The sequence below is a fragment of the Myripristis murdjan genome, chromosome 7, assembly GCF_902150065.1.
Source record: "Myripristis murdjan chromosome 7, fMyrMur1.1, whole genome shotgun sequence".
NCBI lineage: Eukaryota > Metazoa > Chordata > Actinopteri > Holocentriformes > Holocentridae > Myripristis > Myripristis murdjan.
Window position 1 is genome coordinate 11,358,356 of NC_043986.1, and position 27,549 is coordinate 11,385,904.

General features: G+C 44.9%; 1 protein-coding gene across 1 annotated transcript in view; it reads right to left on the reverse strand.

Moving 5' to 3' along the window:
- znf385a (zinc finger protein 385A) overlaps nt 1–27,549 on the reverse strand; it is a 68,489-nt gene that overhangs the window by 10,146 nt on the left and 30,794 nt on the right. The window contains exons 2-5 of the mRNA XM_030056102.1: nt 26,094–26,245; nt 18,079–18,189; nt 11,429–11,603; nt 1,052–1,408 (exon numbers count right to left, since the gene is read on the reverse strand). Of these exons, the coding sequence (XP_029911962.1) occupies nt 1,052–1,408; nt 11,429–11,603; nt 18,079–18,189; nt 26,094–26,245 (795 nt within the window). The remainder of the gene's footprint in view (nt 1–1,051; nt 1,409–11,428; nt 11,604–18,078; nt 18,190–26,093; nt 26,246–27,549) is intronic.

Below are 27,549 nucleotides of genomic sequence, written 5' to 3' on the forward strand. Positions count from 1 at the left end.
ATCCCTGACATTTTCATCTAAATAAATGTCCGCTTTGCTACTCTCTGCTGCTGATTGATATAACAAAATAAGATTCAGTCTATATCAGGTTCATGAAAGCTTTTATATTTACTGTTCCAAACACTCTGCTCTAGGTAGCAGCAACAAATAATATAACCGCTGGATCGTGCAATACATCGTCAAAATGTAATAAAACGGCGCTGTAAAGGGTAAAAGGTAATAAAACTGACAATAGAAATATTGCCAGGTATTGAAATGACCAGTGGATACTGACAAAGAAAAGACCAAAAATTCTTCAGCAGAAGGGAATAAATACAACACTATTTCTGTATGTGATTTAAAAAGTCTGACAAATATTTATTTGTGCAGGAAGGGAATATCCATATTTTAACATTCAAAACTGCTTGGGCTTTCTAGTGTTTTCTACTACTAACCAACAATTGTTATGTCATAAAGGACATATTTTTACTGACGATGTAATAATATGTAATATTGACTGATCATGTAGTAACTCAAGTTATTACACCTTTTTCCTGTTGTTGATTATGAGATATTATATCATCAGTTAATAGTTTTATTACATCATTAGTGACAAATTGTTACACCTTTTATTCAGTAACGGCTATTGTGGTGTTGTTCCATTTTTCAAGATTTTTTTTCACTATTTAAGGTTTAATTCTGTGATTAATTCAGAGGGACACCTTATTATTTTTGGATTATATATGATATTAACTGTATTAGATCATCAGTTGATCCATGTTGTAGGTCTTTCCTTGGAAAATTCATCTGGTGCACAGGACTTGATGCATTTCCAGCAACAGCAGTTTGCAGTTAGCACGAGCAGTGATAGCCACCATGGCTGAGCAGACAAAGAACAGAGGAGTGCCTACAGAAACTCAAAGCTCATCAGCAGAAAGTCCAAGGAAAAATGTTTCACTGCACTGGACACACCGTGTGACTGACAAGTGAGCTCTCAGGAATACAGAGCAGAAACGCTTTACACCGACCATGTGATCAGTGTCGGATCTCCCAGAGTACCACTTGAACTTACCTTTGTTGTGAGCCTCCAGCTGTGACAGAGAGTTGACTGCCACCTTGCACAGTGAGCAGTACAGCAGCTTCTTGGCCTTGTCCTCCTCCGTCTCCGGGTTGGAGGGGCTGCTGGAGGCCGAGGCGCCTGGGGCTCCTGAAACTGGGGGTCCGGATCCGGGCTGCTCTGGGTTGGCGCTGCCACCACCGCAGCCTGGGGAGGAGGAAGGGGGGAGCAGGGGAGGAGTAGGGGTGGGCAGGAGGGGGCACACCGGGGGCGCAGGGGAGTCCATGGGTGGAGTAGGCGGGGTGGTGAGGGGAGGAAGGGGCCCAGGGGCCAGAAGGGGCCCGTTTAGCTGTGACAGGGGCCGTGTTTCATCTATGACAAAAAACAGAAACAGAGAGGCAAATAATAAAACAACGTCAGACAGCTATCAAAGAACTGATTTTGTAGCACAAAAACTATATAACTCAAACAATAAAGTGTTTAACTGTGGACTTCATGGCCTTTCAAGTCTGCGGTGGAGCAAAGTCCCCCTGAAAAAGCCACTCTCCTCCATTTCAACCACATCGCCAACCACACCCAGCTGAATGCAGAACCCACGGTCTGGTGAGAAGATTAGACAAACCAACATAAAGAGCCTGCGCACGGAAGTGTTTTCCACTCCCTAAAGTTCATAACTACTGTATGTTAAAAAGGCCTTTTAATTTTTACAGCAGCAAGACATAAAGAGCAAGAGGCTGACATATGTATCAGTTGTGCATTAACGGGCGCATGTTGTTTAGAGACATGTTTCTAGGCTTTTTGAAGTGTTTGAGCTTGTCTTTCACTGATGTGGTCTCATCTCAGTGAAATGTTTCTGAAGGGAGAACAAGGAAGCGGATACCTCAGCCTGTGGATGTTTTGACTCCCTCACACACCTGTTGTTTTTGGCAGGGATGGGAACTAAAATGGCACTCGACTTAATATCCAAAGAAAACATCATACAAAGCGCTATCCGCTCACTTTTCACTTTCTCTTCTCTCTCCCTCTCGAAACGTTAATATTCAGCTCTATTTGTGTTGCTTTAGTGTATGTGTGTGTGTAGGGTTAGTCACTTTTTCCTTAGTTGTTTTTTTGGTGATATGTTCCATTAAAAAATCATAAAACAAATCAAAGGCCAAAGTCTTTCTCTCTCACACAAACTCATAGATTTGTAAACATACACACATTTGCAGACACATGTTTCTGGTCAGCCACTCCCATACGCAATGTCTTTGGTATTCACTAGGCAGTGGGTGTTGGCTGAATAAAGACCCCCTAAATTTGGGTGGGGTACATTTCTCCGGCTCCTCTGGGCTGCCCCCCATCAGCAGGGACTGACAGGCCCTTCTCCAACCTCCACAGGACGCAGCGCTACAAGCAGGGAATGAAAAGCCTGATGGGATTAGGGGTCTTAAAGGGATAATATGGAGTATTTCTGGGAAGAAAACAAATATTGACTTTAACTGCACAATTTCCTTTTTAGGACTCCCATCAAGCCTGTCATTTTGTCACATGATGCGGTGAATAGCAGCAATTATACGTTTCTTTTCCGTGCTACCCTTTAGAGGAGAACTGCAGTGAGCCTTATGAAAAATGGCTATACGATGATTCATGTTTTGTATAAGGAGGTAACTAGAGTTGTCCTGGCTCCCTCCGCTGCATCAGCTCTGATCAAGATGCCATTGTGAGTGCTTTCCATTCCACCGCTTTCCAAGACAGAACTTCTCTCTTTCCATATTGGAAGTTTCCAGCTGTTGAGCTGCTGGCTGTACCGAGCGTTTGTCAAACAGATGTTTCGTTAAAAAAGCATATTTCTTACTGCATTGAGGAGGCCATAAAGTTGGCTTGGATCAAAGTGTTTGGTAAGGCTGGGTGCTCTTTAGGGTTCGGAGTGGAGGGGTTTCAGATTCACAATCGGCTCGCTTCACCGCAGGCTTCGCTTAGCTGGTTAAATCGACTGGAGAGTGCTACATTTCAGCGTTGTGGTCGAATTCGGTGCCCAGTTGTTGTACAGGAACAGCCATTCCCACACACGCCCGGCGCTACAAATGCACACACTCGCATGACTTCATTGCCATGCCAGGGAAAGAACCCAGAATCCATGGAGTCCATAACATGTGGTTTGAGTTGAGCTTAAGTGGGGAGGGACAGGGGTGGTGGGCCAAAACGTAACAGGGGATTTCACGATCCTTGATGGGCTGGACTTCTTCCATGCTAAACTATCACATCTAGTCCTACTCACTGTTTCACCTCATACCACAAAGAATGCGTCCTACACTAACCCTCCCCCCCCCCCACATAAAACAAGTTCAGCTTCGGGCTAAGCTCACCACAGCCTTTGTAGCTTCGGTAATCCATTGTGTCTCGCTGACCCAGTATCAAGACTCTCCTGAGCAGCTAAGCATTTCTCTTTGTCCCGTTCATTTAGCAGAGTGGAAACCATGAAACATTAATTCTTGATTTTTTTTTTTTTTTTACTCTGTCGGAGTTGCCGAGAGAAATTTATAGTCTTCCTCCCTCGTCTGCCTTGAGAATCCGCTCATCGACATTGTCAGGGCTGCTCAACTCTCGAGAAACTATGTATGGACTGTAGGAGTAATTCAACATTGATAAGGCACTTGAGCGACCTTCCTCCCCGCTAGCCGGCCTCACAGCCAAACAGAAGAAAGAATAATTCACTGGGAGAGGTCAGCCGGGGGAGATAACTCCAACCAGATGCTTTACAGTACAGCCTGGTGTGTTTGCATTTAATAGGGTTCGGGCGATTAAAACTATGTGCAGAATGTGATCCACGGAGAGAGACTTGTCGATGAAACCGACAGGATTAAGTAAAGACTAATTCAGTTTCGGTTTACGAGAAGTTTTGTCGTAGTTTGCCGCTTGAGTCAAACTTCAGCCGTGTTCCTTAAAGTGTGGGACACTGAGTTTTCTATCTACTCTGTTGGCTTCTTGCAAATGCCGAGAAAGTCAATATCTGATAATGGGATCGGTATGGGAGGCAGTATCAGCAAGGACAGTGCCTAGGCAAGCAAATATACATTATTGTGTACAGAATGCAAAGGATCCTGCGGGGAAGGTCGCCAAAAGACGGGTGTGCTTTTTGTTTTAAGCTGTCATTCAGGACATAAAGGTGAAGGCAGAACAACAGGGTGTTATTGTTGAAATCCATCCTGTGCGTAGGTGGAAACAGTGTGCTCACTTCAAATGCCAAATGAAAGCAGTGCAGTTTAAACCAAGGTAAACACATTACAGAATCTTCCATTATTTTGAGTTACAAGGCATGCGAGCATCGTTCCAGAGGTTTACCACAGGAGTCTGCTATTGACTAGCCTCGGTGATGACTGTTTGCAGGCGGCAAGGTCCCAGTGTGAGTGTGTGTGTGTTTGTGTACCTCCTGTGTGTGAGCAGGTGTAAGGGTTATTTGGGCAGGATGACTCCATCTAACCCCCCAACCGTGCCCCGCCCCCACCTTACCCATGCCTGTTCTTAATGATTAACGAGCTCAGAAACCCAATACTGTCCTAACAAGAGCTGAGCCTCATTCATAATGCAGGAGGGTGCCTTCTCCTCCAAGCCTGGCCCACATCCTAACTCTGACTCACTCTCTCTCTCCCTCTCTCTCTCTCTCTCTCTCTCTCTCGCACTAACACACACACATACACACAAAACACATATTATATTTTAGCTTCCAGAAAACTCATGTTGACTGTTTGGGGATCAAATGTAAGAACAGTCGAGCACAGAGAGGAAACATTAGGAGTAACTAATTCCCTGAATATCGGGCTCCAGGATGACAAAATGACATGAATATATCAATCTCGTAGGCTGACAAAAAAATATAGACAGATCATGAAAAGCATATCAGCTCTGTGTAACTAAACACTACTGTCAGCACACCGGCGTGCAACCCTAGCCCTCACATGAAAGTCACCCTATTACTATAATTGGAGAACGGTTTGTGTGTGTGTCTGTGTTCATGTGTCCCACCGTCCCACCCCTCTCCCTTTGGGACAGTGATCCCAAAGACAGCTTTCTGGGGGTTTGGACGGTGCTAAGTGGATTGGACACTGCCCTGAGGGGATTGGGCCACAGGTAATAGCCAGAACTGGCCCATGGGCTGAAACCAGAACCCCTACCTTGGGAATTGAAGATTGTAGAGACACGGGCCAAGACTGGTGTGTTCAGCCATCCCGAAAACCCCCAGACGAGTTTGGGTTTAGAGCTGCTGCGAGGTTCAGTTCCAGAGATCTTACTAATGTAAGTGGAGAGCGGCTTGAATATGTGTGTTTGTTTGTTCATGTGTCCCACCATTCCTCTGATCCACATTCCTCCAATCTCCTCCTGCCCTGAAACAGTTCAAGGCCTTTGCATGTGGTATTCTTTATCCATTTTTAATGTTAAATAAATACGCGTCACTTTTACTTCTGATTTTGGAATCCAGAAACGACCGTCAACCTGGAACTACTTTTTCCACCGTACCAACAGTAAGAGTTACACAAAGCGTCTAATCTGCTGCAAATACACAGAAGAGGACGAACACTTATCAAAAATCAGGTTCTGCTTGCCATTGAGGGTGAACTGTTACAATTTTCATGTATAAAAAGATCCAAAATGAATGGGATTGTTTGGGAACACATAGTAGGACGTCAGTGGGATCCTCTGCCGGTAAATATGGACAGATTCAGTGGTTGATGCTGAGAGACAGGAGTTTTGACAGCTGGAGTGTCGATCAGTTAAAACAGTATTTATCAGATCGCAACGTTCCTGTGACAAAGACACGAAAGGAAGCTTTAATTCACCATTGTAATGCTGCAATCATCTTAAAACTAAAGCCTAGGTCTGCACCGGCAGATTACAGCGCTGAATTTGAAAATGAGAGGTTGTCCAGGGTTTGGAAGGTATCATTAGGCTTCCCAACCCCCGATACTCTTCTGTGTGGTTAGGAAGACAGCCCACCCAGCTATCCCAGTCTGCGATCCAAGCAAAACAGGTTGTTTTCACCTGGGGGATATTTCACAAGGCAAACTTACGACATCAAGAGATTGAAGGGTTTTTTTTTATATACATAAGGTGGTTACAGATTCGGTGTTGACACAAAAAGATGTAACAACAGCAACAACAACAAAGAGTGGTGGTAAGAGTGGTGTGTGGAGGGTGGGGAAGTGGAGATGGGCATGAGGACTGGATGAGGATGAGGACTGCACCATGGCTCCTGCATCTCCTGCAGCCCCAGTAAGCACTGTGAGCTCTACATCCCACCACCAACACAGAAGACCACCACCAGCAAACCTTAAAGGCCCTGTTCTTTATTCCCTTAGTGTTTAAGTAAGACCTCCACGGGTTGAGCCTGAGTGAGTGTGGTGCATTAAAAGAGGCAGAGTGCAAAGTATGAGCACTGCAAGGCCACCACTTGCACATCTTCGTCCTCTCTCTGTTAATATTCTGTGTCTGTATGGGAGAAAAAGGAGAAATAAATAAATATGTAAATATGCCTGTGTGTATGAATGGGTGTATTGTTAAATTAAGAGGATGGTTGCCATTGCGGGGAGATGTGGCACTGATTCAAAGTTGTGTCCTGTTTGAGTGCCAGATTTCATTAAAGACTGATATATTATTGATTTTGCGAGCAGTTTTTCTTTCTGTTGAAATGTATTCTGTGAGAGAGCGGAGCCAGTACGAGTGACGTGAGCCGAACTTTTAGATTTCCAGTTTTGGAAGATTATTTTCTTGGCGATAGATAGAGAAATGAGAAATGAGTTTTTTTGTGTGCGTGTTTGGGTGGGAGGGCTGCTTGTGTGGTATCCGCTAACAGGCGGAGAGACGGGGACGTTGGGATTCTGCAGCCCAGGAGACGATGACGTTAATGCCTCCCCTGAGCGGCTGTCAACATTCAATCCAGGCTCAAGTGGCTCCACTAACAGTGCTAAAAGTTAAAGAAGCTTCCTCACATATCATAACCATGATGAACTTATTGTGTGTGAGAGGCAGGTCGACGTCCCACTGCACCACAATACAACAGGAACGTGAAGTTACTTTTGCTTTCACTGACTTATAATGAACAAGATAAGATAAGATGGAATAAAATAAAGTCTTTTTGCTTTCACAGTTGTCTTATATCAACTTAAATAAACAGTCATAATTTTTTGCGAGTCATCGTTCAGGAGTGGGAGTCGGCATATATTTGCAGCAGTCGTGTGTGTGTGAGTGTGTTGTGGGGGTTTTGCATGCTGTAATATGACAATAAATGTCACTGTTGAAGTTAGACTGCAAAATATTGGTGAAAGTTGATTGCAGTTCTTGCTGCTATTTATCATCCAGTTATGAGCCGGAAGTCTTGAAATAAGCCTTGTGGCTTTTAAGCTTAGCTCCCTTCGTGGAATACCCCCTGGAGTGTCTACGGCGCTTCAGGCTGTTCTTAATTTGGGTTTGGTGGTGGTTTACATTAAACCCGGTAAAAAAAAAAAAAAAAAAAAAAAAAAAAAGCAAAACAAATTTTGTCTCATCTTTTCAACATGTGCAACTTATGTGCAAGCAAGAAGGATTGGGGGGGAGGCCTGGAGTGAAAAGCAGAGAGTAAAGGTAGACACGCTCGAAGGGCACTGTGCTCCAGTCTGTTTAATTGACCTTGGGTGTGTGTGTGTGTGCGTGTTTGTGTGTGAAATAAGAGTGCTATAATATCAGGGTGGTTTTAACAGGGCCCTTCATTAGAGTGGGAGTGTCAAAGAGGAGGAGGATAAAGAGGAAGGGAAGGAGGGAGGGCGGGAGGAACAGAGTTTCTTTCCAAGTAAACAGCTGCCTCTCCGTCTCCCGCAGGCCCAGCCAAACCCCCTGCTCACCAGGCCAAATCCCTCAAAGCCCGGGGCCTCCTCTTTTGGGGGGACCGGTGTCCGCAACCCCATGTGAGGCCTATCACTCATGTCCTGGCGTAACGGCGTTAAGACCGAAGAACCAACAGCACCTTTTGAAATAGCATTGTGACTGACGTCTTTGCTATTTTAGCCAGTGGTAAAAAGTGGTTCATCACTTTCACAACAAGTTTTTTTTATAACAGTTAACAGGATGTGCTGCATATTTCCACCGGAATTGATGCAGCCGGTCGATGATAAGAGAAGGCCAATGTACCAGCATCAGGCCAAGTATCATATCTCAGTCTCTCAGAAGCATATGAAATTGCGTAAAAGCCTGTAAGCCAGATCAACAAACAGACCATGCATAGAAAAATCATTGAGAATCAACAACAAATACTGCACTGTTTTGTTGGGGTTTCAATTGTGGGAAATCTTTTCCCTGTCCTTCCATCGACCTAACCACAGTGTTTGCTTGTGTGTTTGTGTGTGTTTGTTTGTGTGCATGTTTGCGTGTGTGAGCAGGCGAGTGTTTATAGGCGATGTGTCTTTGTCAGCTTCGGAGCCAGTGCCCCAGCGTGACCCGTGTTGAGCTCCCAGTCCGAGCCGCACTGTCTGTCCTCCAGACGCTGCTGTCCCAGTTGGGGCCACGTACAGCTGGCTGCTCCCACAGCTCTGTCCCCTACCACAAAGCTGTTATTCTACTGGTGCAATGGGACTGAATCACACACATACACACACACACACACACACACACACACACACACAAACACACACAAGCAAGCAAGCAGGCAAACCAGGAAGAGGCAAGGTTCCAGGGTCACGAGAAAGAAGCTTGGATGGAAAACGGCATTCTTTCACATGTTACTACTTTCAGATTTAGATCATGGCTTGTTTTGGCTCCCCCATCCTCTTGGATCTCGGTGATGGCGGCTGGGCTGGAGCTGAAGCCTCAGATCCCCCATGAAGGAGAGAAATGAACAGATTCCAGGGTCAGGCAGAGGAACCCACAAGGCAGAGAAAGGGCTACATTTAGGATTGAAAAGCAGCCAGGCACACCGAAATGGTGACGCGTCTGCCGTGACTTGATGATGTTGCATTTTGGCCGTTACCGGGATACACGTTTCATCTTTTCTTTCCTCGTGTTTGCTCTGTGCCCTCCTGTCAATAAGGTGGAAATGTCTGGTAAACAGTAAGCGGCAGCAGCCTTTGGAAATGTCACCAAAACATGGCCAGTCCATTCACTGCTCAGCGTTTGATCCAAGGATAGAGTGGTGACACTGAGGGAATGGAAAGTTCTGGGTGGAGACAGGAGAAGGGCAGAGGCACGGGCTGCCCAGCCTCCGAGTTATAGCTTGAAATAGGAGGACGAGAGAGACATACAGAGGAAGACAGACAGGGAGAGACAGACAGACAGAAAAACACAGAAAGTGAGAGGGAGAGCGAGAGAAAGACAGACAGGAACAGCAGAGACAGACAGAGAGAGACAATAATATAGATAGTAAAGGGAGCCTACACCAGTCTTGATCATGCCCTGCATCCATAACAACTAATAAAATAATCCACCAGCAGAGAATTACTTTTCATTACTGTCAGATCAGATGTACTGTCCCCTTTAGATGCAAGCTTTTAGGTTCCAGTCAGTCCATCAGGCTCTTCTGCAACAGTGCCATCTTTCTTTTGCTCCTCCAGTCTCATGCACATTTTAATTTAGCATTTACCCCACGCGGGGTTAAGATGACATCCTCCATTTGGACTGAGAGGCAAATGGTGTCATACCTCTCATTATACCACAGTTAGCCTCAATCTTGCATTTTATTTGGCTAAGAGGCACTCTGGTTAGTGCCAGTATCTCTTGGGATTGGCACTTCTGTATATGTATCACTCCACCTTGTTTACCTTCAATAGCTGTAATTAACCTTATACAAAAGTACAGTCCTAATCATAAATTTCCTAATCATAAAAATTCAATGAATTAATAATGAAACGGTGGTTTGACTGCAGTATGCTCATGGTTGTGCTACAGCATACCGTGCTTATTGGCACAGCTGTGTCTTATTGTTTAAATAACTCTGTAGTGCAATTTCCACACACACACACACACACAGACATGCATGCAAACACACATGCTACAATGGGCTTCTTGAAAAGATGCCAAACCTGCCATGTTGCCATGACACTGACACTGTGTCATGCCCAGTCACCTGCTCATAGTCTCAACTTGCTGGACACTAAGCCCGTGTTGCATTGCTCTATTTGAACAAAGGATTACTGTGGAGCAACACAGAGAATAGTATCCGGTGCAATAATGATACCTCTACTCAGATCAACCTGTCTGTCAGCAGGCAAGACATCTGGTTTTCATGTTGGCACATCTACTCTTCTGTGTGCTACGTAACTCTTGGCCAGACATGATACATTAAATGTTCAACAGGATCCCCTCACATCACCGTGGTCCTAAATTATAACAAAAAGATTTACAGTACACCTGTGGTGCAAACACAGCAAAACAATACTGTCTCATTATTGTAATAAAAACTTTATTTGCTTGAACTGCATACACTTTTTCATTAACTAGTGTGCCAGCCTATTTGATAATGCTTCTGTTGTAAATATCCCTCATAATACTGTATATATACTTTGAGTGTATGTCACTTAAATAGCACAGGTGATTAGAGGCAACTGAATGAACAGTTCATGAACAATGATCAGTTACTTGCAGGAACAATTAAAATATATTATATATTCGATCTTTTTAGCATACGTTAGGATTTCAGTGTTAGCTTTGATTTCTCTTGATTTAAAACAGCAGCCTCAGACAGGCGGATTTGCAGTTGAGATTCTATTTCAAGAGCAGACTATTCTATTTTTAATGTAATTTCATGTGTCTCAAACCACAGCAAGGAATGTTGCCCTACTTTTAATGTTCCCTTTAAAATTTCCTCAATATGTTGAGTTCAAATACAATTTTGCTACAATTAAAGAAAATGTTCCTTCCTTTAAAAATAAAGCAGAAGACATTAGCCCGGGACATTTCAATTTCTGGCAGTTACACAAATGGTGTTTTTATGAGCTGTGTTATGGCATGGCTTTTGTTTCATTTTTTTGCTCAGGAAACAAAAACATCCCAAACACAAATCTAAATGTTGTCCCCTGTGTGAAATAGCCTGTTGTCAGTGTAAACAGTCTGTGAGCTAAGTGAAGCAGCGTTGGCTATAAACTATGCCGGAGCTCTACTGGTGGAAAGGCACCTTTGCGTTTAGCTAAAGCAGACCACACAGAGAGGAGAGACGCTCACCGAACAACAATATTCTCCAGGGCCGGCTGTGATTAGATCTGTTTGTTATTCCTTCATACTTGTGGGGCAATGAGTTTCTACATTTTCCATTTCATTTTCCAGCAAAATGATAAGCGTCTGACAATCCTGGGCAATGATTGTTTCCCCAGTAGTGATGGGAATTCATAACTTATAAAGGATTTATTTTTTTGTTTTTTTTTCGGGGTACAGGGAAATGTCCTGCTCTCTCACCTGGTTTGCTGGGGTCGCTGTCAGGCGCAGTGCTGGGTGCCCCGGGTGGAGAAGGGGAGGAGGTAGGAGGGACAGTTTGAGGCTTGTCCCCCTCCTGAGGACGACTCTTCGAGGTCTCGATGCCTTTGACTCTCCTGGCGTGGCGGTTGCCTTTGTAATGGGCCTCCGCCTGGCTCTGAAGGAGAACACAGGAGGTTTATGTTGTAAGTGAGCGCTGATGCCAACGGGTGAATAAAACATTGCAGGCTGGATTTGGATCACTGTGACAGTCGTGCACGCACGCACACATACTGTATACACATCAATATGATAGCATGTCATTCGATATACACAGAGCACCTGAGACCACAGGCTGCTTAGTTGGATTGCATCATGGGAACACAAAGATAAATAACCAGCCCAGTACTGGAAACACCAGAGTACGACAGACACTTTCTGCCCTGCATCTGTCTGTCATGCTATAGGCCTATCTCACTGTTTCTCAGTCACATTTTCATTTTTTTTTATTTTTTTTTTTTATACAACAACATTACATACATAAAGCGTTCTGCATCTGCTCATTGCAACACATTCAGTGAAGCATGTAAACACGTTTCCATCGTTTTAAAGCTGCCCCATCCATTACATCAAATAGTAATGATCTACATGTCTTGTTCATAATTTTACACACATTTCCCTGTAATTAAGCAGGACGTGTTAGGTGTTTTTGGGAACCTTTGGATCTCCACTAAAATTTTAAATAAGGTTCTGTGAGTCTAAACCAAGCTCAGCGACACAGCATGCATTTGTAATGACGAACCCGCTGTTGGGATTTATACCCGATTGTTATGTCTGTGTGTTTGTCATCTGTTCTTTTTTTTTTTTTTTTTTTACATGCAATAAAAGGGTTTAACTGTTGCACACCATCTGTACTACATATTGTCTTTTATTTAAGCAAGCAACGTTTAGGGGCAAAGATATCCCTCAGGCATTTTTTTATTTGACTTGCATCCTCCACGGATATTTGTGGTCTAAATCTCTCCATACTCCGCAGCAGCACCTTGGCTCCAGCTTCATAGCTCCAGCTATACGCCGACATGCCAGGGCGAGTTGAACTGTGGGTCAATGGGATGCCATGGTATCTGCCTGGAAGCCACATAAACCCCACCTCCCTCTCACTGTCGCCCCACCACACACATACACATTATTACAGTATACATTATTGATGGGAGGTTGGCATACGTGAGCTGTTACGCCACAAATACAGTGCTCGCCGCCAGCTGCTCGTCGGAGAGGGTCAGATGGCCCTTGCACAAACGCAGACTTAATTGCTTGCTTATGGAGCTGCCGAAATCTAAATATACATGCTACCGGGCACCAAAGAGCCTATGTGCAATATCTCACAGTAAGGATAACAGTGGGATATGAACATTGGAGTCTGGAGATTTTCAGGGACTAAAGAATGTCCCGCATTCCATCCCAGAAAAAAAAAAAAAAAAACAGTCCATAGATCTATTACAGAGGCTACTGTGGCTAATCTCCTGTTGAAAGGCTAGCTACTAGCTAATGTGTTTGTTCTGAGAGCAAACAACAGAGGTGAGTCATCCATCAGGGGAATGCAGGGACATCAGCTTGTCTCCGTGTGCATGTGTGTGTGTGTGTGTGCGTAGAGAGAGGTATGTGTGTGTCCGGGACAACATGGCGGATGAGATGCGGCGTTGCTATACTGAGCTGTCGCCAGTGGTCTAGCTTCTCATTACAGTAAGAACACAAGCACACATGCAGAGCGAGGTGGGGTATGGGGGCAAATGTTCATGTATGTTTGCTGTCTGTTCGTCCCTCTGTTTTTTTTTTATCTCTCTCTTATTCTTTACCTCTCTCAGTCACACACGCAGGCAAACACACTCCTTGCTGATGTATACCCGCTTCTTGGCAGCGCTGCACAATAATCGGATCATCAGACAGCTTCAAAATGGTCCATGGTATGTCCATCAGCATGCATGAGTGAGCGAGCGGGTGTGTGTTGGCCAAATAATATTTGTATCAAGGGGACAATGATGAAGATGAGAATGAAGTGGCTGGATTAGAGTCCGTTGCCGGGCAGAGATGTGATCTCGGAGGGCTGCTGACAGCTGCCGTAGATACTGAAAGGCTTGGAGAATTTAAGTGGCACTGACTAGAGTCTCAGGACTGAGGATGGACTGGCTTGGCAGAAAAGATGGGTGGTAGAGAGAGTAGTGGTTGAAAGCCCAAATGTGTACATTTACCATGCGTGTGTATGCCCGAGATGGCAGCACATGGCAGACGTGCCCTGGCACTATAAAACTGGGGCAGTGCTGCAGTCTAAAGGCCACATGGGTCTTGTAATTTGTGATGACAGACTGGACTCTGGGTATAGCAGATCCTCTGTAACTGTATCCTGGCAAGGGGTCTTAAGGACCTGGCCTGCCAAAGCCTGAGGATCAAGGTGCAGAAGGATGAGAGTGGAAAGAGGGAATGGTGTTAAATGAGAGGAGATCACTGTGGGATGAAGGAGAGAGTGAGGGGGGGATATTGGGGAGATGGAGAGGTATACGCTGCTGCATGGTAAAGCGACCACGGAGGCTTTCTTAACCTTTGCTGTCAAGCCTTGGGGATCAACTGCAAAGCAGGTGGGTGCCCGTGTGAGCTGAGCGTGAGGGTGGGTGGAGAGAAGCGATATGGGAGATGTGGCGCAGACAAGACAAGAAAACTGATGCAAACAGCTGAACTGAGAAAAGTGGGAATAATAAAAAAAAGAAGAGAGAAACAAAAATCACAGGCAGAAAAGAAAAGCTGCACTACAATGGCCTGTGATGCATGTGTGTCATTACGTGGCGGGCTGAAATGGTGCAAGTGCGCTCCGGCGTGACTCTTATTCTCAGGCGAAAGTTGTGATGTTAAAGCACGGTGCAGCTGCAGCTCCATGTGAGACCGCAAGGAAGGAGGAGCAGCGAGGGAGTTGAGGGTAGAGAGAGAATAAGAGGGAGACCAGCACAATGGGTGAGCAGGAGGGGCGGGGGGTAAGGAGAGAGGAAGGAGAGAGGCAGAGGAAGAGGGGGAGGGAGATATCAGCCTATTCTTGCTGCAGCACCGGTGACGTGGGCCAATGCAGCGGGACAGAGCCGTGATGTCACCGATGCAGAATGCCACCAAGGTTATTCTGCATATCCAACCCTTTAGCACCTCACACCACCACAGGACATAGGGACACTGACGAGGAGGCCCCCACCACCACCACCAGTCTCTCCCCCCTCCCCGTCCTCCCCTATTCCATCTCTTCTTTCTCACTCTTTCCCAAGACGCACTGGCACTGCCAGAGCCTGCCACAGAGTCTAATCCATGTCCTTGACGAATGCATCTTATAATAAGTAGTGGCAGCCAATTTGAGACATTTCCACACTGTAAATAATGTGGCATGAGGGTGAGAGACAGAGATAGAAAGGGAGAGAGAAAGAGAGAGAGAGAGACAGGCGGAGAGAGAGAAAGACAGTGAGTCAGAGAGAGATCAAACGGGTTGGATATATATGTGATGGCAAAATGGCGCATGAAATGACTGGAGCATGGAGTGGGAGCAGAATGGGAGAACGAGATCACTTGAAGAGAGATACAGTGATTATGACATTGCATGGAAAGCCCCCACTGCTTTCTTTGGCCTGAGCCATCCAATCAACTTGGATTGCACATAAAGACAGTCCAACGTTATCGTCAAAGACAATATAATCAGTTATTTTTTCTTCTGAAGCAAAAGCCTGCACTGGAAAAAAAAAAAAAAAGTGGTTGAGGCTGGAGCACTGGATTCTCCTAAGTGCAACGTGCTGTATTTTCATCCATGAAATATTCATCCAGACTTGACATTATGTAAAAGAGGACAGTGTGGGTGGAGAATTATTTCTATAGCGATGTGGAGGAGAGTTTTGTTTTTGTTTTTTTCCCCAGCCTCGCTTAGTAGGACAGTACAGATTATACAAAACCCGCTATGTATTTGATACTGCTGATATGCTGCAGTGCACACTTTTGTCTTTTTTTCTGAAGAATCAGAATCAGAAATGCTTTATTGATCCCTAGGGGGGTAAACTCGGTTTACCCAATTTACCCTTGGGTTTGCAGACGCAGTGAAAGTGACAATGACAGCAGAGAGGCCAAGTCAGAGCATCTGAATGTATGTGTCTGCATGTGTGTGTGTGTGTGTGTGTTTCTGCCATTATGCATCGTCCATCTGTCACCTGTTGCCAGAAGCCAGGACATAAAGAGCTTACTGGAGATGTCACTCATCTTTAACACACACATGTGCACACATATGCAGCAAATATTACATGAACTTGTCTGGATGGCTTTTGTTCTCATCAAGCCAGTTGTGTCTTGAGTCCCTAACCCCATGAAACATAGATTTAGTGGGACTCTGAGGAGGAACACTGTGTGCAGAGGATGGAGAGAAGCAGACTGAGAGCCAGACAGCACTCTCATTTTCATTTCAGAGTGGGACAGCTGTAGGGGTCAAAGATGATTCTCTAAGAGGTAAAGTACTTAATCCTTAATTAGTCGAGATTGACAGTATTTAGCAGAATATTTATCTGTCCAATTTGTTCCAGAGAAGGGTCACGTGCGAGGCTATAAAAATATTCCCAGCCTCCTCTTAGCACATGCTTTAAAGCACCAAAAATGCTCTCTCATGAATGTTTATCTTGTTTATTTGATTTGATTTGATTCATTTATTTATTCTTATTTTAGTTAGGTTCAAGGCTTAATATTGCAAAAAATACAGTCAGTTCAGTATTTGATGCTTTGGATGCATGCTGTAACCTCCCTCCATGTCACATCTTCTAGCATAAGCATTATGCAAAGGCAATAACTATCACTAAAACAATAATTTAAGGTCAAAGTCATAATGCCGTGACATTTTGAGATCCTCTTGCTTCTGTAATTTGACACATTTGCTGTTGAAACATGTTCTTGGGGTGGGACATAACGCAGTGAGGCATCTTGTGCAAGTGTAAAACAATGGTAGAGAGGCAGTTTTACCAGATTGTAGGAGCGTGATCGTTCAAGGGCCTTTTCATTGGTTATTGGTTTAAATTTTTGTTTTGCTACTGGTCCATAATGTCACCACTGAAGATATACTATTTTCCAGGATGTAGAAGGAATGGGATATTGATTTATAATCACACACAGACACACACAGACATACACACACTGCCAAAAAATAAAATTTGGAGAATTTTTTGGACATTTGTTGTTAAAAAGATGAGTATTATGAGAAGGAAAATGATTTAACAGGTTGCATTTCATTGGGATTATACTTTAATTTTGTCTGACAGCCATGACATTACTAAGACAGCCACGATTTGATCTCTATCCCTGGGATCCTTAAGAATTTCATAGTGTAAACATAGCCGTTTCCTGCAGCCTATGAACTTGTACAGGCAGAGAACTCTGCACAGTGTCATCTGAAGATTATAGTCTTGTTGCTCCCTGACCACATGGAAGCCATGATTGCAGACCAGCTGGGTATATATAGCTCTGGTCCACTCCCTAGCACTGAGTACTGCAGATGGATATACGCCCTGGCTCTGAAGTCTGCACCACAGAATAGGGACCATCACAGCCAAATTATACACTGCGCACCAGAATTACCATGAGATTTGCCATTGACATTGTGATTTGCCAACCTGTCGGTCAAAAGCATCTAGAGAAGAATGAGAATGCACTGGTGGCCCTGCATATAAGGCACTTCCATATTCCATTTCTGGTGCGTTTCATTCATCCTCTGAGATGTGCATAGCATGCTCGTGGGTGTACGATTAAACTCCCATTATGAGTTCAGGGATCTGAACTACGCCATATGGACAAACAGATGAAGCTGCTGTTAAAATAGATTGATCAGACAATATAAACGCGGAGAAGAAGCCACTTTCTGCAGCTAATTCTGAAGGGGTTTTAACTTCATGGTAGGCTTATGTGAAATTAACTTTCCACATGTCAAAGATCTTAATCAAGCTTTTGCAGTGTTCATGGGCGAGAGAAAATCCCTTTGAAAATGCAGGCAAAAATCCTATTTCACGCCCTCGGCTTCTGTGGCAGCACTCGAGGCCTTCTGCTGCAGTGCTTATTGCCTCTACAAACTCCTCACTTTGCTGCCTTGAAATAAGTTGAATTCCAATGGGGTCTCCACTGCCAAAACACAGCCCAAACAAATGTACCAGAAACATCCTCTGTGTCAATACCCCAACGAGGGAGAGCACACAACAGCAAACAGGAGAGAGGACCCACTGAACATATTCCTGTGGGATATGTGTAGCCTATATATGTATGAACAGTGTGTGTGTGTGTGTGTTTAAAGCAGATAAGGACACGGAAAGATTAAGACAGAGTTCGAGAGCTATATATATTGTTGCTGTTGTATGAAGACCTTGCAACTCCAGTGGATTTATATGTTTCAACTTCCATTCCATTCCACAAAACAGACTATTTTTTACAACCTCTGGCCTCATAAAACTCATAAAATTCTTACAAAGCCCAGTAGATGCACTAAAAATCCACCGTGGTCAAACTAAAATCAAGACTGTTGTTCTGTAGTTTCTAAAAACTGACATTTCGGAGATTCAGACAACAGCAACGTATATTTTTTTTTCATGGCGATCTTTCCACTCTACCTCAGAGTTGAAGCGGATCTGGCAGACGTTACAGGAGATGACTGGCCGCTTGGTCTTGACCAGAGGAACGCCGAAGGTGTGGTTGATCACCGCCTTCTGCACCGGATCCATCTGACAGAGAGAATGACGGGGAGAGAGAGAGAGAGAGAGAGAGAGGGGGCGGAGAGCAGGAGAAATGCATGAGAAATAATTCATAATATACAATGTATTCCCAGTGTCGTGGTGCTATGAGCCAACAGACCTATCCATTATAATTATAAAGGGTGGTGAACATGCCTATAGCCTCTACATCTCATAGACCAGTGAGGCTGTAGGTCATGTGTACTACCAGGAACACCTGCAGTCCACTGTTCTACTGTGGAAAAGAGATTAAATAACCAGGCAAATCTGTACATAAAGGGCACACTCACCCCAGATCCTTAGCACATGCAGTAGTATTAACACAGCGTGACCTATGAGTGTGTGTATGCGTGTGTGTGTATATGTTCAGCAGCCGGTGGTCAGGAGTGTTGACAGTGTGTTGCTACAACTGGGATCACACCTGTTGTATAGTACGCAAGTTCAGGCTTGTGATCTTGACCAGGTTGTTGTTGCTAGCCTTATGCTAGCCCTATGCTAATTGTTTCAGCTGGGATGTCCATCACTGGTGGGATGTCAAGCACTTCATATAAATTTAACTGGCTCGCTTTAGCAGCTCTCCGATGTGACGGCGGTTAAGCCCCCCATTTAAACGCCGACCCAGACACAAAGACACCAAGAAATCCCGTCGGTGCTGTTCTGAACAGACCCCCATGCCATTATCTATCTATATTTGAAGCAAAATTTATTTAGCGATCATGGTTAATTGACATTAGCATTAGTCGGGAGTCAATGGCTGGTGTGGATTTCGTGTGGCGGACGTAAGCACTTCACTTTGAATGTGCGAGCTTTGGCAGGCAGCTCACGTAAAGACATAAAATGTAAGCTGATGTGACACGGCAGGGGCGCTCAAAAGGAATGAAAAGCAAACAAAGGTCCTTGGCCTGATGGACAAAATGGCTAGAATATGAAGCTGTGCATTCATAAAGCGGCGAGGGAGGGCTGCCTTCCAGAAGGCACTCCGTTTCTGATGGATTTGGAGAGCCCGACAGCGCCTAAATGACTCAATTTGGTTCATCGCTAAGTTTAAGATGGCTAATCACCAAGCTTTCCCTCAAGCTATCCTGCACTCAGAGCCACAGACTCATCTAATATAAAAATGGCTCAAGAGTTTGGCCTGTGGAAAGACACAAGAGGGAGGCTGAAATGAATTTTCACATAAGTCAAACAAAAACAACTTGAAAATCTGCACAGGACTTGTTACTCGGCAACCCCACGAAACAGCGTAAACAGAGAGAGAGGGGGAGACGAGAGGAGGGCTGAGACGGTTATCTGGGTGACAGGATAGGATACACACCATCTGGAGGAGAGAGTGAGTGACTGAGTGAGAGGGGGAGAGGGGGACAGAAAGGGAGACAGACAGCGAGAGACAGTCAGATTGGGGAGGGAACGGGAGAGAGAACAGAGAGAGGGGCCCGGGCCGGCCGGACATCCTCACATCTCACAGCCTTATCTAATTTGGCTCTCTTCCCTGCTCTGTGATTTTCACAGCTCCTCTATTTCTCTTCCCCTAAAACCGATCCTTTCCACCTCATTACAGAGCAGGCTCCACCGCTGCGGCTGTGAATGCAGATGGATGGAGGGGACGGCGGATATTGAGCAATGACGGTGGGCGATATCTATCTAAACAGCCGCATAAATAGCTCAGCAGTGACTGTGCATTACTGAGGGAGAGCCTTGCCCGACACTGTGACCCTCCCATACGTTCACAAGAACATTTCGCAAACTTCTTTTACACGAAAGAATCTAAATCACACCAGCTCCCACAAATTTTTGTCCCCACACCAACATTAAACAAACGGCTGTGTGCTGAATGTGTGGGTGTCCATGCCGTGACCCATCACCCCTCTACAGGAAGTTTAACAAGAGTTACAGCAAGCCTGGTGGAGTCCTGTACACTGAATCACTGGATGGCTCCCCGGCCAGCCCAGTCTCTGGGTGTGGATCAGCTGTGACCCAACAAGCCGGCTTAACTGTTACAAACACTGTCCAGCAGCCAGCAAGGCTTTTTAAGAGGCAATTTATATGGCCCCTTACCCCAATGTCGTCCAAAAGCTCTCCTCATGAAATAAGAGCAGTGTCTTGTGATGTAATTGGAGGAGTGCTATTTGGATGTGGCGAGGACACTGGCAGGTGAAAGTAAACCGCACAGACCATTGACTCTAGCATCACTCAAGGGCCACGTCAACGGTTCCACGGTGCCTTAATAATATCTTAATGCCTTATTGGCCTTTGTCAACACAAGGCAGCCTGCAGGAGAAACAGCCCAAACAGCAGCCGGGCACACGGCAAAAAAAAAACAACTGGATGCACCAAAATTAGGTGCCAACATCTTCTTTTTATTATCTTTATTTTTACTTTGCCTTCCTTTAACTCTCTCTCTCTCTCTCTCTCTTCTCTTTCTCGCCTCTGCTTCTTTCTTTGTTCCTCTCCTTTCCCCAAAGTGTGTTTTGATCAATGCCCTGCAATGAAATGTTTGGGAGTGTTGGATTCCAGCAGTGAGGAATGCACCGCTCTGTGACTCTCGGTGGGACTGCTCTGGCAGCAACAGTAAATCCTGTGCCGTGCCAGATAAAAACAGCCTTTGAAGCCCAAGTTCTACTTTTGAATCGTGCCCAGTTTTTGCGGCACGGTTCAGAGCTTGATGTGAATTGCTCCAACCGGGCCCCGTGTCTTCGTGTGTGTCCAATATTTGTGTACTCACCTTCTTCTCCTCTGTGTCTGAAGGAGCCTGAAGCTGCACGGGTCCTCCTGTGTGTGTGCTGCTGGCCATGGTTTGTGTTTGGGTCTCAGCGTGCGCGAGACTGTGAGTGTGTGGCGCTCTTTCCTCACTCATTCAGCCTCCTGGTTGCTTGTCAATGCTGAATACAAACTACAAATACTAGCTACTGTAGGTACAAACAGGACCTGTACCTAGTGATACATTGCCAACTAAGATTTCTGTTTGTTTTTTCCCTTTCGGCACTCTTTGCTTTTCTTTGAGTCTAAGTTGTTGCCAGGAAAGAAGTAAGTGTTTGCCGTGAGGATTTTCTCCTCTCCAAATCTCTCCCTCGTGCTCTTTCTTCACTGAAACATCACCTAACAAGTGCCTGTCTCTTCTGCTCAGCCTCCTCCTCCTCTCTTCTCAGCTCCTCTCTCTCTCTCTCTCTCTCCCTCACACACACACACACATACACACACATTTCCCTGTAGTACTTTCCCCCACTGTACTCTCCCACTTTTCTCCTCCCCCTCTCTGTCTCTCTCTCTCCCTCTCTCTCTCTCTCTCCTTCATGCATACTCAGTGTGTCCAGATGCAGTCAGTGTTATGTGTCCTGTCCTCCTGCCCCCCACCCCGCCTTCCCTCTGTTCTCACCATCTATCAAATGTCATCATCAGGCCGTGCAGCTTTTGCCCTGCCCACCAATTCCAACCACACACACACACACACACACACACACACACACACACAGAGTTCATTCCCCTCTTCCCTGGCCTCTTGCTGCAACTGTTCACATGCACATATGTGAACCCTTTCGGCAAGACCTCATTACACACATCAGGACTGATAAAGGCCCCCTGTGCCCCAACAAAGTAAAGCCAAATTACTCTTCTCATTTCTGCTGACTGTCTGCTCCCTGTGAAAGACTGCACCATTTGTCAATTTATGATGGTCCTATTTCTGATAAAATACGTGCTCTATAATAGATATGATTTAATATGTGGGTAAGTCAAATACTTAAGCCAAAAATGTATTTACCGAAAAAATAAAATGACTGACTTCAAAAAAATACCCCAAAAGTACAAGTACACAAATAAGGTAAAAATAAATTGCAGTAACATGGCTAAGCGTAACTTCCGCCTTTGTTGAAAGGCTAAGATTTTCACATCCATAAATCTTAAATCAGCCTCTCTCTTTTAAAAACGGTAAAGGTCCTTGGAGGGAACGCGGGCATGATGATGACACCCCTGCCAACCAGAGCAGAACTAGTCCAGGAAGATTAGTGTTGAAAGAAAAGTGTTGTAAACAAGGACCTGGGCCACTGGAGAAAGCTGTTTTGGAGAAGCGGAGAGGGGGAAAGTGAAAGGAGGAGGGAAGGAGGGATGGACGGAGGCGGCGGGGGGGGGGCGCAGCAGGTGAGCGTCAACAAGTCTGCACACGGCTTCGCATGATTAGACACCTTCATCTGAAATTCCTGACTTTGCAGCCTGAGTGAGTCCGCGTCCTGGGCAGGCAACACGGCTCAGAGGTGTGTGTGTGTGTGTGTGTGTGTGTGTGTGCGTGCCTCTATATCGGCACCAGCTGCTGCAGATAAATTATTCAGCCTCGTCACTGTCTTGAGGCGCATTGGGCGAGACAGGCAGGTAGAGGACAAATCACATTAGAGGGGCCATTAAGGCAGTATAGGGCTTTAGGAGAGGCCATTCCTCTGCTATGGGGCTAATAACCCTCGATGTGAAGAGCAGTCTCATTAAGACTGTACAAACTCAGCATGGATCACTTATTAAGAGAAAATTATAGAATAACAGTGTTAAGTAACTGCCTGCTTAGTCCTGAAGCACCGCTCTGTTGTACAGGGACATTCTTTCTGCAGTAATACTGTGCCTGCAGTGAAATATAGTAAATATTGATGTTTACCACCAGTGCATTGTGCAGACACACGAGGCAGTGGAACTGATAGTTCTAAGGTAAATGAATCTTAGTTTCACAAAGCATTCAGTTCTATGAAATGCATGAAACCCCGACAGAAGATGTATTTCTGATTGTATAAACATTCCCTGGCCTAAAAGCTCACCAAGCCATAAAATGAGATCATGGATGAAAACAAAGCAAAAGTTGACGCCACCACTCAACACTAATTTAAACACAAATACATAGTTTGGAGAGCCGAGGGTGGTGACCTTTCTCTTCACAGAGAAGTTTACGGTGACTTCACGAGCAAAAGTCGCGGATAGATCTTCTGTCTAATCTGTGACAACAACCTGTAAATGCCCTATAAAAGCACTTTACACACCACAGATCCCAAACCCAGTGGGTCTGGCCTGCACACCTCAGGCGCCATATGCTCTGCCCCCCTCCGCATCTTTATCAAACACCTACTGTACCATCAGAATGAGCGAGTCCTCCTCCTGTGGAAGTCGGTCCTCATTGTTTTCCAGCGCGCACAATGCAGTAAAAACCTGTACTGTACATGTGGAGGTGCCAGTATGCAGTGGAGCTAAGGTCAGAATGTCCTCCAAGCTTCTCCTATGGCCCCATCTCCTGGCCAAAGCACTATAAAACACCACTCAGCGCTGGCTCACAGTCATCAGCAGCACCAGCTATTAACTTTCACAATGTCCCTGTGGACCTGTAGACATAGTTAATGTTCTGCAGAGGAGGATGGGGACCGGGGATACATGAGGGAAACATTACAGAGAGAGAGAGAGAGAGACTGAGAGAGAGAGTCAGAGTGATGAAGATGGAGGCTGTGAGACGGAGAGGGAGAGAGGGAGAGAGCAAGCGGGACATGGAAAGAGATGATTTCAGGGCTATGCTAACAGATGTGAGAGTGGAAACTAAGTGCCTGTATAATTACAGTAACTCTATTAATCCATGTCTGCCGGGCGCATTGTAGTTTTAACCTCAGTGAGAAAGCTTCCAGTTATGGCCCATGGAGGGCTAGTAAAATGGCAGTGCAGGCTGAAACTGTGGTTAAGGGTCTCTGGTCTGCTGTTACTATCCTTGTAATGCCACACTCGGTCAAGACACATGCCAAATACTTGCAGTTAGCGACATTAGATTGCTGTCGCCCCCCGCGTCCTGCAGCTAAACATACAAGGCTGACACACACATACAGAATAACTCCTCACAGACATGATACAGGAATAGCATTGCCCCATATACAGCACATATAAAGTCCGCCGGTTTTACATAATGCTGACGAGAAAGGAGTTTACATTCCCTAATGGAGTCTGGGGGAACAGGCTGCACATTATGCTGAGCTGGTGAAATGCTAAATGTCCCTATGGTCTAATCTAAATGATCAGACGTTAGTCATGGCCTAGGGACACAAGAGAATCCCGCTCCCTTGCAGAAAACACCACATCAAACACACTGCACAGAGGCTGGATGTTTGAAGTACACACTGTTATAAGGATAGCCTTGCAACCACTCTTTAATTTTGATTTTTTTTTTTTTTTTATTTAAGTGAAATAGTATGTAGTTCTTGATGTGTGTGCAGGAAAAAGTGTGTGTATCCAACAAGACTGCATTTACACACATCCTACACTTAATATTATTACTGTTAGAAGAGGCTCATCTAAGTCAGGTGAAATATGCATTTTTGATTCGGATATAGCACAGGGTTTTACGGGGAGTGGGCTTAGATCCAGTTTTGAAAATTACAAGAGGCACCATAATCACCATGATATATTAAACACAACCAGATTTGCTAGTGAGGTTGTTAATTAAGCTAATTTACACCCTAATTAGCAACTTTATTAATTATTATTAAAAAAGTGATGCACACAGATGCCACCATGATGACATAACATCCTGTACACCACGTGCCATGAGGACAGGATGAAAAAACGAGTTCCTAAATTATTTTAAAAACATTTTGAAAGGGAAAGTATGATAGCGAATACTGATATTTAAAAAAAATACAGGTACTGGCAACATTTTGAACATAAAAATGTGTTCAAAAAAGTTGCCTTTCTGACTATATGGGTCTGTTACTGCACTGAGTGTGTTAAAGGTGCCCTATGCAAAAATGAGGGTTGGTTGCAGTAAGGAAAGGGCAGGCTTGTCGGCAAATCTGAGCTACACGGGCACATGTGCAGGACAAAATCATTTTGCAATGCAAAAAGGGAAAAGAAATGTCTGCACACTAAATTTATGCTCCCAAAAACTATTTTAATGCGATGTTTCGACCACAACCACAGCCGTCTTCACTTGCCTGACGAAAACCCTGGCTGTGGTCGAAACCTTGCAGTAGTTTTTGGGGAGCATAAAGTTAGTGACATTTTTTCCATTTTCTCATTGACTGAACGAAGGACTGTTTACACACAAGTGACAAAAAAGGAATAAGCATGTAATTTATCAGTGAGTCAGGCTGACAACGAGAACCATGTGTACTCAACCTTCAAATTTCATGGTTATTTGATGGATTTCTTTTTTGTCAGTTTAGTTTAAATGTTGACCTCATCGTGATCTGAGCATGATGAGGACCATGTAGACTCAACCACCTTTAATCTCAACCCATTCACAAGGTGATGCCGAGCATTCCTAGCACTTCCCAGCTCTTCAGATCCCCTCTGCAAGGTGAGAGAGTAAATTCAGAGTCCGGACACATTGTTCAGCAGGACCCGAGTTAAGACCACCGTACTCAAAGTGTTAAAATCTTGACATGAAGTCTTGCATTCTTTTCTTGCATTTAAATGGGAATTTGTACAGAGGAATCTGATTTTCCTTCTAGACGAAGTGTGTGGCTGCACCAGCAAAACAGTAGTAGCACACAGCAAAGAGAGAACAGAGCATTAATATGGGCAAAGGAAATGGGAGTATTGAATATAATACAACACAACATTCAGGCTACAATGCGTCAATGGCATATTAAAGGTGCATTATGCAAAATTGCTGGTTGATTGAGATGAAGACCATTTAGCCCTGGAAGAATGCCTAACAGGAAGAAAATCCAATAATTTATCAGTGAATCAACTCAAATTTCATGCTTATTCCATTTTTTTTAATTGGTGTCTGCAAAGTACTCGTCATGGGTCAGCCACATAGGGTCCACCATCAATGTCCGTGCTTATTCCAAGTTTTTTTTGTCAGCTGAGTCTAAAAAGTCCTCACTTCAGTGCAATTTTGCATAGTGCACCTTGACCACAGTGCGTATGAGATCAAACCTCACCGTGTTGAAGTTGTGGAAGAGGCTCATGCTGTGCGGAGGTGGGGGCGTCTCCATGGGGAACTGCAGGAAGGGTTTCATGTCCAGGTGGGGCTGGATCACCGTTGGGGTACGCAGGAACGTTGGCACCGCTGCCCCGGCCCGGTTTATACCTCCTACATCCAGACAGAAAACGAGAGAGAGTCTTAAAACTCGGAGGCAGAGAACAGAGTAAACACACCCACTAGATCTGAGTTGTTTCCAAATGTTTACTTTGGTAATTTAAGACAATCTTGGGGATGACAATAAAGCTCTTTGAATGGAATAAAGTATAAAATTGAATAGAGGGAGCGAGCAATAGAGAGAGAGTGCATAAAAAAAAACATTCATTGTGTTGGTTATTACAGATGGCACACTGATGGTCCCTGTGAATGTGCCATTGAATTCCAATAAGCACAATGAGCCATAATTGCTGTGCATAAGCAATTATTTCCCTGCAGACAGAGCGGAGCTATGTGGCAGCCCAGCAACACACAATCATGGATCTGTGAGGAGAAGCAGCTTCTGGGTCGTTACGCACACTTGATAGACTGTCATGGAAAAACATTCGGGCTGTGCTGACAACTTGACATGACTGAAGCGCCAAAAGCGTTGCAACACTGCTGCACGAAAACACTGTGATACTGGGGGTTTTGTGGAACGTGTACAATTGACGTCGCTGAAGCGTTTCATTACACTAAAAACATTCACGTCAAATGAAGCAGGAATGCCACAGAGAAGAAAAGCATGCCACAGAGGCAGGGGGGATTCCTCTCATCCACCTGCCTGCCGGTCTTCTCTCTCCTCCTTTCCTCTCTTGGGAGACATCTGCAGCATGATGATAATGAGTTTCATCTCAGCGTGTGTTGCTTTGTGTCATCCTGGCCAACACACTAGAACTGGAGCACTTGGTTACTTCTAATTAAGGAGTGAATGAATCATAGAGTCGGATTCCTCGACTCGGCTCTGACAGAAAACTCCTGCGCTTTAACCATATCCAACATGCTGTTTGAATGGATTTTCAGAGTAGCAAAACAGAGACAGTCTCTTATGAACACTAGTGAAAGGATGCACACACACGCACACACACTTACACATCACACACATACACCTGTGCACAGTATGTCAATGTTTAATTCTTCTATAAAAGGATGTCAGACTGTCATTATGATACACAGCTCACTATCCCCGTCACTGCTTCCATCTGCCTCCTCTTCCTCTCCGTCTTATCCCCCCTCGTCTCTTAACCTCTGTCAAGGATGATAGTGATGGGGCCCACACAGCAAAATTCAGCCTCAGCAAGCTCTTAGATTAAGCCTCTTAATATCCGCAACTGGATTTCTGCGGCTTTCAAATTCCCCCAAGACTTAAAGCTCTCCCGCTCTCCTTTTTGGGATTGCTCTAAGCTATTCTCCCACTCCTTTCCTTCCGCTCAGTCTCT